Below are 14,042 nucleotides of genomic sequence, written 5' to 3'. Positions count from 1 at the left end.
GGGAGCGTGAAATTAGGACCATGTGTGCATTGATTAACAACATGTGAAAGATGAATCATGATTACTGTTTTGGTCTGGTGCACAAGGCTACGCCTGAGGGATAGTGATTTCCTACTTCTTTAACCAGATCTCTGTAATTAGTGTTAGCATCTATATATATTTCCTAGTATTGATGTTAAAGTGGCTGCCTGACAGTGCCCCTATTGCCTTTATTAATTGGAAAAGTGTTTGCTCAACAACAGTTGAATGTTGGAGTATATTTCAGTATTATTTGTAAAAATGGTTATTCATAGGACAGTTCTGAAAACACCAATGCTGCCTCTGGCAGGAATTGTCAAATATAAAAAATAGGTGTTAATTTAAGATGTGAAACTGTCTATGCTCTAGAATAAAGGGAAAAGGGAAAAGTTCAACAATAAAAATTAAGCAGATTTTTTAACTTTTTCCATTGTATTTAATCCCTGCCTCTGATGGCAGACATTAGTTTAACTTTTCTTGGAGGCACATTTAGTTCCTGTGGTTAAAAACTACATTTAAACTTTATTTCTGGAAGTGTAATCCTTATTCTGTGGCATAATAATGGGTAGAAAGACTTGTTGTAAGTGCATTTCATTGTTACCATAAATGAACAAAAATACAGGTTAACTTCCTGTAGTAGTCTTTGCCTCTTATTAATACATGTTGAAAGATGAGTATTTAAATAAAATGCCTGCACATGCCTTGAATATCCAAATGAGTTATTAATTCTTCAGGAGATGATGTGTATTAGTGTTATTCAGAACTGTGCTGATGTAGGGTATCTTAGGATCTTAACCTTGCCTATTCAAGCTGTTCATGTGGATTGAGGAACAGGTCCAGCCCTGATTTCTGTGATTTGAGGTATGTGATATATGATGGAAATGCCCAACATAGATGCTGGATTTGGAGCATGTTTTCCTGTGGTGTTCTGTGCTTTGAGCTCAGATGATCTGAGGTTTAATGTTGTGGATAATATGCCCACACACTGGCTTTTTAACAGATAAGGTTATTCGCAATTTAATTTGTGTGCATTTCAATGTCAATTATCTGTTTAAACATCAGTGGTCTATAGTTCTTGATAAAAGATGTCTTGTCTGTTTTCTTTCCTATGTATAACTTCTCAGTCAGTGTGCATAGATGTGGACCAAAGGGATTTCGTAGATAAAGCTCCAGGCAGTGGAGGCTTGCTTTCTAGTAAGGTTCAGAATAAATTACATGTAAATAAAATGCATGTAAATTCAACAAATGTTAGTGGTTAATTAGCTAAGAATGTGGAGCCCTAAGGCCGTAATATTAGTAGTTACAGTTTTAAAGTATGATGCTCTAAACAAGTTGCCTTAGCTATAAGCTATTTAAATAGCAGTTAATTTATGGCTTCAAACAAGGGACTGCTTCCTGGAAGAGTACATTTTTAAACTTAGAGCAGTAACTACTTGTAGGATTAATACCAAAGTTTAGCATGATGGAATTGTCTGACCAGCTTACATGCTTTAGCATATTACTGATACGACAGCTGTATAGTTCAACAATTTAAGGTGACCCTCATTTTCTTGCAGATTACTGCAGGCTTTTTTCAACTTCTGTACACTTTGGAGCAAATTTTTACAACCAGTAAGTGCCATGGGCTGCTGAAGTTCAGCTGAGTTTGCCTTATGTTATATTTACTTTTTGCATCTGCTGTGTTAATGACAGTGATATTGATTTCTTCCTAACTGTTACATATTTATGATGTCACCATAATACCAGCAGAAATGCAATTAAAGGTGCCATGACACCTTTACACTGCTACGTTAGACTTCTTGACTGTATGGGATATAAAAGATACATCTAATGAATTAAATCACTTGCGCTAACTTTCTCTGTGGTTTGGTGAAATTTGTCTCTCAAAACTTCAGCTCTAGGACAGAAAAGGAAGACACGTAAAAATTAAATTATATGATGTTTATCTGCATTTATAAATATGAAAGCTCAATACTTTTTTTTCAATCAAACACAATGTCTTTGTTCTGCTGTAGTAGTAATAATTTAAATGACATTTAGTTTAAGCAAAACAGAAAATGAGTCAGAATAGAACAGGTACTAATAGAAGAGTTAAGACTGAAAAAACTGGACGCCTTCCTGTTTCAGGAAACAGTTTTGTGTAGCAGCATGTTTAATGCCAAACTAAATCAAAGGTAAACAAATGAAAAGCCACCTAAGAAGGCGACATTACAAATTTAACTTCTAACAGTATTATCAAGATCTGATTTACTTCCATCCTTTATGTGGCATTTTACCTTTTTTTTTAACAGTAACTTAACTCATACCTTGTTTTTTCTTTCTAGCTGCCTGTTTCTGACTATTAAGTGATATAGAGTGAATATTTAGGAGTGATCTTGACAACATCCAATTACTGTTTGAGTCCTTATATACTGTTAATTTCTGCTCTCTACATTGTAGTACTAAACCTGGATACAATCCTGTGTCAATGGGTGGTATTTTTTAAATCATAATGGTAAATATGATGTTATTTGCCTTTGGCTTTCAGGGCAAATGATACTACTCTATAAAAATCATTGTTCCAGTTTTCAGCCTTGCCTCTGTTGAGGGTGATGCAATATTTTCTGTTTCATAACCAATTTCAGTGATTTCTGAAGGCTAAGGTGAAATTCTTTTCCATAGCTATAGAAGAGAGAGCAGACTCACCAGTCTGCATGTGTGTCTGCACTCCTGCTTGGGAGAGTAATAGAAGAGTTCTCTGGTCCTCAGTTGCTGTGACACTGGCAAGAATGGCAGTATCTGCTTGAATAGTACTTGATAATGGAAAAAGGTGTCTGATGTAGTGTAATGGGTTTCTACAATATGAACTTCTACTGGAAAAGTCATGGAATACATCATCTAAATTATCTCAGTTGAAAATCCACTGTTGCATTTGTTCTTCATTAACTGGTTGTTGATTTTAGCCAATAATCAACGGGAAGATAGAAATTTAAGTTCTCCATCTGTGTTTTTGTCTAATTAAGTTCTTCTCAGCAAGGCATTCTTTAAAAAGTTTACGACACGTGGTAAAATGACTGAGGCCTCTCACATTAAAAAAAAACTCACCAAAAAAAACAACAGAAAAGTGATCCAGTACGTAAACCACGTAAGACATGGAAATGTAAATTCCACAGGAGTTATATCAGGCACAGAAACATGAATTACATATAATTATATCTGCATAAGATAAATTGATGAAAGATAGATGTAGGCACGTACCTAGACTCTGGACGTTGATGCTCTCTCTGTAGTAATTTTCTCAAATGTACAATTTGGGTGTGCTGATGAACCAGGCCCATAAGGCACTTTGCATAACCATGGCTTATTGTACCTCAGTTTATGTTAAGCTTTGAGTTCTGTGTAGTTCTTGTGAGCACTGAATAATATTAGACTTAGGAAAAAAGGATTCCTTGATTATAGATAAATTTAGTGTGTGCTGAAAATGCGGTGGGTCAGTTTGCCCAATAGACAAATAGGAAAGAATGTCCTTCAGGCACCTGTTTGGAGCTGAACAGTGTCTGAGAGGCAGTGAGTTCTCTTTAATCAGTTCTTGTACTGTTTTGCTCCTACCTACTAATTTCTTTCCTGAAAATGACCTTCACCAAGAAAATAGAGCTGAAGTGCTATGAGCACAGAGGTTGGCAGTGCCGTTCCTTCTTTTCGTTTGAACTTCTGATACTCTTTTTCATGACTGCAGAATTGACATCAGCTTTTTCTGACTGACGTTCTCTTCCCTTCCACTGTTTGCCCTGGAGAACCCAATCTGACTTGTCATTAAACCCTGATTAAAGATGTGGGGTTTGTACAGGCATGTTTAACCTGGGTGGTAGAAGTTGAGAACATTACATCACCTTCAGAAATAAGTGATTCGCCTCTGCTGGGGTCGTCCTGCTTAAGTCACAACTTCATGTCTTCATGCAGATACTACATTCAGACTTCAATTTCTCTTTGTTTTCACTTCTTTGATTATTACATTTGGAAAGTTGCTGACAGGTGAGTGCATGCAGGTGTGTACAACCTATTCTGTCATTGCCTGTGGTCAGACTGGTGGGTAATGTGCCAGAAGGAAAAAAATCACAAGCTCGTTCGTCCTCCAGTGAACTATTTACAAAATAAAAATCTACATGAGTTCAAAATAGGATGCTTTATTTAACTTACTTTCTTGATATTTCTCTACAGGGGCTGTCATCAGTCACCAGGAACAATGGACTGCTCAATATCACCTTTAAATATGACAGTAAGTTGAAAAATTCACTACATACAGAAAGATAAAGGACTCCATCACAGCTGTCAGTGTACAGGAACATGTGAGCACAGGTCTTATGTGGGACGTCTGAGGGAACTGAGGTTGTTTAGTCTGGAGAAGAGAAGACTCAGGGGGGACATTATTGTGCTCTAAAACTACTTGTGAGGAGGATGAAGCGAGGAGGTGGCTGGTCTGTTCTCCCAAGTAACAAGTGATAGGAAGCAGCTTCAAGCTGTGCCAGGGGAGGTGTAGACTGGATGTCATGAAGAATTTCTTCATTGAAACAGCACTGGAAAAGGCTGTCCAGGGAAGTGGTGAATTCACCATGTGTCTGGAAGAGTTCAAAAACTGTGTAGATAAGGCCCTTAGTGACATGGTTTAGTGGTCCTGGGGTAATTGTTGGGCTTTATCTTAAAGGTCTTTTCCAACCTAGTTGACTGTGTCTCTCTTAAAAACGGCTCTGAGAATAGCATGAGCTCTGTAGTATTGGCATATTTTTTAAATCTAGATTTGTTTTTGCTGGGTCTAATGGATCTTCTCCTGTCTGTGTTTCACTGTTAATAAAATGATCTAATAATTTGTACTAGTTTCACTTTCAAATTGGCCTACATCATCTGCCCAGTTTTTTGCTGGAAAATTATAGATGATGATTTTATTCTGTGAAAGAATATAATTGAAAGGTTTACCACATAAACTCATAGGAAAGGATTATATCAAGCTTTGTATATATTTGTGTAATTTTGGGGGGAAAACGGTGTAAAGTGTTTCTCAAGGTAGACAAGGTAGTTGGGATTTGAATATGAATATTGAAGGTGATGTCTAGTTGAAGTAGTTGGAACTTTTCATTAGCTACAGGGTTAAAAGACCAGGTTAGTGGAAAACTCCTGTCTACATTTTCAGTGACACAGATGGCTGTAGTACTGTAGCAAATGTGGTCTGTTTTGCACCTAAACTAAGAAGAAAGTAATCTTTAGCATAAGAACAGCAATAAGCAGTTTGCAGCAATAATACTTGAAGTCTTCAAACATCTGCTAAATTGCTGTATTTTACTATACTCATTTTTTAAAGGTTTTTGTCATCTCTGCTGTCTAGTCAGTGACTGCCTTGGGAATTTACCTATTTGGGTAGTTAGTGGCCAACATCAAGATAAACTGCGTGTACAGTCAAGAGAAGATCCTGATTTACAGCAGTAATGTTTGTATTAATGCCAGTGCATGTCACAGATTGGTTGGGGTTTTTTTTTGCCACAGGAATTACCTCAGGTGCTGAATGTGGATAAACTTTCACCAGTGAGAGTATGTATCTGTAAACCTAACAGCAGTGCTTTTGTTTCATTCCAGTCATTCTTTTGTTCCTGTATTTGTACGTTAAGAATTTGCAATCCTTCACTGTAGATATTTTTAAAATCTAATTTGATGTTGATACTTAAAATGAGCAAAAATGAAGTATGTTAGATTGTACAAGAGGTAAGTGATCACTACAGAAAAGTTATGATGTTTTTTTAAGCTACACAAAGAAAACCAGGAAATAACATCAGTCAGAGCAGAGATCCCCACATTTAGTTAACACAATGGAGTCTGTTTAAGTCCCAGTATTTGTCTTGGTTTTTTCCATTCGTTCTGGCACCAGGAACTGTCTTTAACCAATGACAAGTGTTAATTCAGAATTCTGCTGGCGCTGTTTGCTTCCTGGACAAAGGAGTTATTTGAGTTCTGCAGAACTAGGAAAAGAGTTCCCTGCTATCAAGGCTAAGGAGTTCATATAATAGGGAAATACATACTTATCATGAATAAGCCAGCACAAAAGAAAACTTGGCTTGCTGGCTGTGATTTCAAGGCTTTTAGTTTGCTACACAGCAACTCTAGTGAGCTGTGGTTGATGTTGTTAAATTAGTTGGTTAGATTATTTATTTATTCAGGTGAAAAACAAATGTTTGTATGTTCTAGCATTTCACTTGCATTCAAGTAAAAGAAGTGGTTTTCTGAGAAGTGCAGTTTTTCCCTGCTCGTTTCTTCCTAAATCTGTTGTTCCTTAAAAATAAATCAGTGACTCACAGTCAAACTTCAGGCATTTGTGCTATATTCCATTTTGGCAAATTGTCATTTGACCATAAAATTGTAGTAACCAGGATCCAAAATCTTGGGCTTGCTATTAATTAGATCCAGACCTAGCAAAAAACTGTTACTTCAAATTTTCCATTGAAAGAGATCCTCTATTCTCCTAAGAGGAAGTTCATGCTGTCATTGAGTTCACTCATAGCAACAGAACTCTACAAACAGCAAAGTACCAACTGCCCTGCTTTTGTAAAAGGGACTGTTGTACAAACTGTTCTATTCTTATTTGTGTGGTAGTTACGTGAAAGACCCCTTAACATTATTACTCATAATAAAAAGACACTTTCTGAAACTGCTTTTCAGTTAATGAGTTTTCTTTCTTTGCCTTTAAGTCACACCTCCAAATTAAATTTGGATTTCCTGTATTGGCATAAATCACCTGATTTTTCATGTTTTGTTTCTACCAAGTGTGTAGACAAATGCATAGCACATAGGTTATCTCAGCTTTTTTAGGCTTAATCATCAGTCAGTAATATAAAGCTGCAGGTCAGCTTTTTCTGGGTTTTGTTGTCTTCACGAGCTCCAAAGCAGAATGTTTGTGCATGCACATCTTCATGTACACTGTGCTCCAGAACTGTTGAGTTCTTTGGCTGCTACTTCTCCTCCTGTCACAAAATATGAGGCTGAATATTGTAAGGCTTTAAAAAGACTAAATCTGGGGTTATCTTCTTGGTTTGAATGCATAAAGGCATAGTGAAGTTCAACAACAAAGTCAAGAATGTTTTTTTTTTAATTTGGTTAATGAAAACAGGTTCAATTACATGTTTGCAGAGCTGTAACTTTAGAGAATACTCTGTGTTTTGTGAGGATAAGAAGACAAAACCAATTCTGACTGGATACAGTAGCCGTAAAATGGTCTATGGGATTGTGGCTATTGAATGGATGACAGATTTAGGATTTAGGCAGCATGTTCTTAGTGGTCAGGATCGAGCAGTATCATGGTTAAGAAGCACTTCATGAGCACTGATTCTAATACTTCACATTGTTGATTGTTCTCGAACGTTTCTGATCATTGGCTGACATTTCATTGCTGTAAGCACTGTACATACACAAAATTAATGTCAGTCCTCATATTCTTTAGAGTAATTGTGAGGAGGGAGTGCCTACCTGTGTCATTTTTACTCTTGCTGTAGTACAGGTATTATAATCTGGTAATCTGCTTTGGAACTACGGTTTTGCAACTGGTGAATGTGGTTGTGCTCAATGATTTGTAAAGCTTTTTGGTTTTCAGTGTCCTGAGACAAAACTTTGTCTAGATTTACTACATAGTACTTATTTTTATAGAATAAATAGAGAACATATACTTCGCTTAATCCTGAAGAAATGTTAGGAAATGAGCCCAATTCTTTATTTATGTGGAAAGATGCAGATCATGTTGGAAACTGGTTGCTTGAATAGGTCTTTTAAGATTAGATGCTGTTGGCAGGTTGTGATTTACTTGCTCTAGTATGGCACAAGAACATCAGCTAGAATGTTTTCCTTAGGGTGTTTGTTTCTCTGTATTTTCAGACTGCACACCTTACCTGAATTCAGTGGGAAAGCATGTGATTGGAGATGTGCAGAATATAACTATCAGTCAGTATGCATGTTATGAACAGGTTGCAGTGATGATACTTTGGACAGCAAATGCCATTGGTAAGTAGTAGAGCGAAATGGACTAATTCATCATGTCTTTGGTAATAACTTCCTTCTGATGGGTATTAAGTAAAAATTATGCTTGGATTCATTGAAGCAAACTGCTTCTTCAGACTTAAGAAGAAATTCTTAACAGTTTTACAAAGCTGCTGTTTTCACTAGCTCACTTGAAATACTCCTAAAATTAGGATGCTGCCTGCATCCATATGCTGCTTTGTACTATCCCAGGTTGTTGACTTTTTCTTGCTCTTCAGAACTGTGCAGTAGCTCTGATTTTGTTGTGTCCCCCAAGGCTTTAGTGCGTTTCAGTGGCATTGATGGAGTTTAATTGCTGAAGATTCTTCAGGATGCCAGTTGTCGCACAGGTGGAAAAGATTATTTAATCATAGCTATACAGACCTCAGTGTGTTTCCTTGTTGGGGCTGGTCACTAAGAATATTCCTCAATCACTTAAATGACATTGGAAGTATGTTGTTGCCCACGTAGTCTCCAAAGGGGGAGGGGGATGCGCAAGATGGGGGCATGTGAAGAAGATTGGGGCATGTGAATAAAATTTTAGATCTTGAAAAAATAAGATTTAATAATATTTAATATATTACATATATATACATTGACACTGGCACCCTTACTCGGTCTCTATGTTGGACATTGACATTTTACATGTGGTATGAGAGGTGTCCTGAAGGAAGAATATAATGTGGAGGGGAGTTCACAGTAGCACCTTGACTGTTTCAATTGCTTTGTGCCAGGTTAAGTGGATTTACTGATTATATTATCTAGTTTTAACTAAACTAACCATCATAAAATTGACAAGTGGCTTAAGGTGATTGAAGGTAATACTCATAATGTGGGCACATGCAAATAACAGGAAAACACTAGAGCTGACAGTTCCCCTACTCCTGATACAGGCTTTTTGTCAGCCATATTAGAAGGTAAAAATGACTCTCTACTCAGTTCTGATACAAAGTTGGGCAAAATGATCAAAATTAACAGGATTATTATAACTACAGATTTACACTTGCCATTGACAAGGATGAACCTTGTCCTAGAATCATAGAATAGTTAGGGTTGGAAAGACCTTAAGATCAACTAGTTCCAACCCCCCCTGCCATGGGCAGGGACACCTCACACTAAACCATCTCACCCAAGGCTTTGTCCAACTTGGCCTTCAACACCGCCAGGGATGGAGCATTCATAGCTTCCCTGGGCAACCTATTCCAGTGCCTCACCACCCTAACAGTAAAAAATTTCTTCTTATATCCAATCTAAACTTCCCCTGTTTAAGTTTTAACCCATTACCCCTTGTCCTATCACTACAGTCCCCAGTGAAGAGTCCCTCCCCAGCACCCCTATAGGCTCCCTTCAGGTACTGGAAGGCTGCTATGAGGTCTCCACAGAGCCTTCTCTCCTCAAGGCTGAACAGCCCCAACTTTCTCAGCCTGTCCTCATATGGGAGGTGCTCCAGTCCCCTGATCATCCTTGTGGCCCTCCTCTGGACTTGTTTCAACAGTTCCATGTCCTTTTTATGTTGAGAACACCAGAACTGCACACAGTACTCCAGGTGAGTTCTCACAAGAGCAGAGCAGAGGGGCAGGATCACCTCCTTTGACCTGCTGGTCGCGCTCCTTTTGATGCAGCCTAGGATACGGTTGGCTTTCTGGGCTGTGAGCGCACACTGAAGCTGGCTCATGTTCATTTTCTCATCGACCAGCACCCCCAAGTCCTTCTCCACAGGGCTGCTCTGAATCTCTTCTCTGCCCAACCTGTAGCTGTGCCTGGGATTGCTCCGGCCCAGGTGTAGGACCTTGCACTTGGCATGGTTAAACTTCATGAGGTTGGCATCAGCCCAGCTCACAAGCGTGTCAAGGTCCCTCTGGATGGCATTCCTTCCCTCCAGCTTATCAACCAAACCACACAGCTTGGTGTTATCGGCAAACTTGCTGAGGGTGCACTCAATCCCACTGTCCATGGCAGTGATGAAGATGTTAAACAAGACGGGTCCCCAACACCAATCTCTGAAGGACACCATTCGTTACTGATCTACAGCCAGAAGAGCCTATAGTGTACTTTGAGATATTAGCTAATACTGTGACGCCATCATGATTGGTAAGACATTTGAAAACTAAGCATCCCGAACATGAAGACAAGCCTTTAGAATTTTTTTCAGCAATGTTTGAAGCCATGCAATTCTCCAGTTAAGTACAGCTTTTCCCCAAACTTCACGATAAATCTCAAGAAACCTCTTTTCTTAATCAATAGTGAAAGACAAAAAGCCACATACTGCTATGTAAACACTTGTTCTTCCTGCCACAGTAACACTGGCTGGAATAATCCAGGGAAATACTGGAATGGTAAAAAAGGTTCTTGTGTAAGGTTACAGAGACAGAGCCACACATGGAAGTCAGTCATTGCATCATTCACAGGGAAACTCACAGCAATGAAGTTGGAGCCAGAAGTGCACACAATGCCATCAGTTTTGTTAGTTTTATAAAAACATGACATTTAAATAGTAGAATCTTTACAGTACTCTGTAATGAGATGGGGAGTGACTGTGGAAATGGTTTGTGCCTTCACTGGTTGTATTGTGGCAAAGCGCTTAGGAGTTGTCAGACTCTCATCTCTGAGTTAAGCATTCTTCTTTCACAAAAAGAGACCTTTTCCGTGATGACAAGTGGCTGTCAGTAGTGTGCTACCTAGCAGGTTGAAACACAAAAAAAGGAAAAGAAACACCTGAACCAACTTAATGTGTCTCTTCAAGGTAAAGGTGTAACAGTGAGAGAGAAAATAACTGCCTTTTGAAAGAAACTCATGCTATGAAAAGAGCTTTCTGAAAAAGTATGTTTGGAAATGTTTTCTTTGTGACGTGATTTTGTTGCTGAAAACAATGTCCGCTTCTCTGCCATCAGGGAAGGCAGGTAAGTATAGGTCAAATTTCAGGAGAAACCTTTGCATAATTAGAGGATGGAAGTGAAGAATTGGTATCATCATTTAGTAAATGCACATGATGAGACATTTCCTCTATTTGGGTCAATGTATCTTTGTGAGGTTGTTTTTTCAGCTATTACAGCCATTAAAACTAAGTAATGAAACTTAGAACCAGACCTTTGAGTTGCCATAACACAGTGTCAAACCAAGAGGTTAAAAACTAGCAAAGCATATTCGATCCCATAGCTCTCACTCAAAAAGAATAATTAATATTTTATGTGGGAACAAGGTTTCTGTATCATTAGATAAAAATTATATTTTTAAATACTTTTTAGTCTTACACTTTCTAAAATTTGGGTGGGTTTTTAGTGTGTATATTAAAATGTTCATAACGTGTTAGCACAGTAGCACATATATTTGGTAAATATACTGGGGGTTTGTGCTCAACATTTTTTTGCTTCATTTTGTTTTGTTGTCTCCCACTATTTAATCATCCTTCCATAACTTTAAAGTAAAAAATAATGATTCATTTCTGGGGCTTAAAAGAATTTACACTTAATTCTGCAAAACTGCAGTTAAGCATTTGGTAATCTTCAGCTGTGGACTGGATGGATCAAATCTCTGTGGGAAACAAAGCTTGGTGTTCTTTCTTGTAATGATCAGAGGTTAATCCTTTGGAAGCGTGAGGACAGAACTGCTGTTGAAACATCTCGGGTGACATGGAGACTGGACACTTTCTCTTTCATGGTCTTCGTGTGAGCACAAGTGGTGCTTTTGTTCCAAGAACACATTTGGGAACTCATGGTCTTTATCTTCTACAAAACTGTAAAACATTAACACCACAAAGCCATGAAACCAGTGAAATGGGGAGGTCCATGGAGAATCAGACATTTGGGATTTAGTTTTGTTTTTACTTGACAAGAATGGCATAAACTCAGATTAATCCAGTTTTATTTACGTAGCATTCAGCTTACAAAAGCTGTGGCTGTGTCTTTGATAACTGTGTATTCTGCAATACTTAATTCCACTGAAAGGTGTAATTAGGTGAAGGAGTGGTAGTTAGTCTTGAAGAACTATGCAGAGTCTTTGATACCTGAGCCATGAAACTATATCACAGGTGACACTCTGACATTGTTCTGTGCCATTCACATCACCATGACTCAGTTTAGTCACGTAATGAAGTAATTCCATGTTAAGAAGTTTACAAAGAAAGGTAAAGGCCCTGTGCTGAGAGTTTGTTGTGTTAGAGGAACTTGAAATAAAAGGGTGTAGTTCAGGCATCAGTTATAAATAACTGGAAGTATTCACGCACTGGAATAAATTCCATTCCACTTAAGTCAAGTTTTCTGTTATCCCATACTGTACTAGAACCAAAGAAGTTGTAACAACCATTATCACATTAATCTGGTGGTCTCAGAAACAATAGGAAGATGTTACAAAGGTGTATTTTATATAACTTGATAGCAAAACATTCAATTTTGTTGCTAATAATATGAATGTAAAGTCTCTATAAAGTACTCCAAGGGTGGTGGAGGTAATGATAACTTCTATTGCAGTGATAATTTGGAAGCCCCAGCTGAGTTGTGGGCCCCTCTGCTCTAAGCATTACGCAAGTATGTAGTAATAGGAGCCTTTGCCAAAGGTTGAATTCTAAATAGGCAAGATAGAAAATGTGGGAAGAACTGACATACAACAACAGGTATTAGAACACAATCATATTTCATATGAATGGTAAGTTTAATTTTTAAAGTCAAATGAAGTATATTCAAATTAAATAACACATTATGCATTAGGAAATATTAATCTCCTATTTAAACGCCCTGCTGTTTGCAGGGATTGAATACTTGAAAGGATTTCGAGTAATACTTGAGGAGTTAAAATCAGAGGGAAGACAATGCCAGCAGATGGTTTTAAAGGACCCAAAGCAGCTCAGCCCCAATTTTAAACGAACAGTAAGTGCTTTGTTTCAAGACAAGTTTAATTATTGCTTGATTGCATGAGTAATCTCGAAAGCGTTTATATGCTGCATATGAATCTAAACATATACACAATGTGCTGTTTACTAGGATGCAGGTTGCTTCCTAAAAGTATTATTTTTTTAAGCTAATGATAGTTTTCCCTCTTGAGACAGATATAGTCCCCTTCTTGTAGGAGCTTTTCTGAAGCAGGAAACTCATTTGGGTGACTGGAGTACACTTGTGTACCTGTAATAGTGCACATCCAGCTCAGTACTGATTCCTCATGTCAGTGTGTAATGGAGGGTTAGATAAAGGATTTTTTAATACGTTAATTTTGGCTGATGTTTGCAAAACTGTGGGCTTGTTTTTGAAAGATAATTTCAGTTACAATAGTTGATCTTAAATATTTTGCAATCTTGTCTTTTTGTAGGGAGTGGAATCCCAGCCCTTTCTAAATCTCAAGTTTGAAACTGATTACTTTGTAAAGATTGTTCCTTTTCCTTCCATTAAAAATGAGAGTAATTATCACCCATTTTTCTTCCGAACTAGACGTAAGTATTGCATAGAGTGTGGTATTGCGTATCACCTCCCTTTCTCCCAACCTTTAGTTTTCCCCACAAAGGACTGATAGCAGATGATGATGTTAGATGTGTCTGGCTTGAAACAGTTATTGACATAGTCTTTGGAGTAAGATCTGGGTGTTAAGTGGAAAGAATTTGGATGCCACAGATAAGTCTGTGGTTTACGATAATGCGTTAGGCAACAACCAGAAGGAAAGTCTCAGGTTTGCCTACAACAAAATTACTCTCATGGTTCTCAGAACCATTTCACTCATTAAGTCCTCCTCTCTGGATATTGTGAAGGAGCTCAGGATGGTTTTGGTTTTGAGACCAGAGTTTTGTAAATGCGTATCTAAAGCTAGATATAGATTACTACATGTAGAAAATATAAAATTATATGGCAACAAATCAAGGTGAATTTGTCAAAATTGCTTACTAATTCTCCTTGGAGTTAGAGAAAAGAAGCTTGAAAAAGCTCCTTAGTACTTAAATAGTTTGGGAAACAGCAAGGACTCTTTGGGCTGAAATGTTGATATTTGTCCCACTTAGGTTTTTTTTGCTGTACAAA

General features: G+C 37.8%; 1 protein-coding gene across 2 annotated transcripts in view; it reads left to right on the top strand.

The window, feature by feature from the left end:
• IL17RD (interleukin 17 receptor D) overlaps nucleotides 1-14,042 on the top strand; it is a 69,977-nt gene that overhangs the window by 43,177 nt on the left and 12,758 nt on the right. For both annotated transcript variants that reach the window (XM_061362422.1, XM_061362421.1), the window contains exons 2-5: nucleotides 4,216-4,273; nucleotides 7,906-8,031; nucleotides 12,790-12,912; nucleotides 13,349-13,465. In XM_061362422.1, coding sequence (XP_061218406.1) covers nucleotides 8,004-8,031; nucleotides 12,790-12,912; nucleotides 13,349-13,465 — 268 coding nt within the window. In that variant the 5' untranslated portion in view covers nucleotides 4,216-4,273; nucleotides 7,906-8,003. The remainder of the gene's footprint in view (nucleotides 1-4,215; nucleotides 4,274-7,905; nucleotides 8,032-12,789; nucleotides 12,913-13,348; nucleotides 13,466-14,042) is intronic.

Source organism: Neopsephotus bourkii, unplaced genomic scaffold (assembly GCF_033783945.1).
Source record: "Neopsephotus bourkii isolate Nb327-2 ecotype Australia unplaced genomic scaffold, CSIRO-AGI_Nbou_v1 NB_1120, whole genome shotgun sequence".
In the NCBI taxonomy this organism is placed as follows: domain Eukaryota; kingdom Metazoa; phylum Chordata; class Aves; order Psittaciformes; family Psittacidae; genus Neopsephotus; species Neopsephotus bourkii.
The sequence above is the reverse complement of the archived record's forward strand: the minus strand, read 5'-3'. Positions and strand labels throughout refer to the sequence as shown.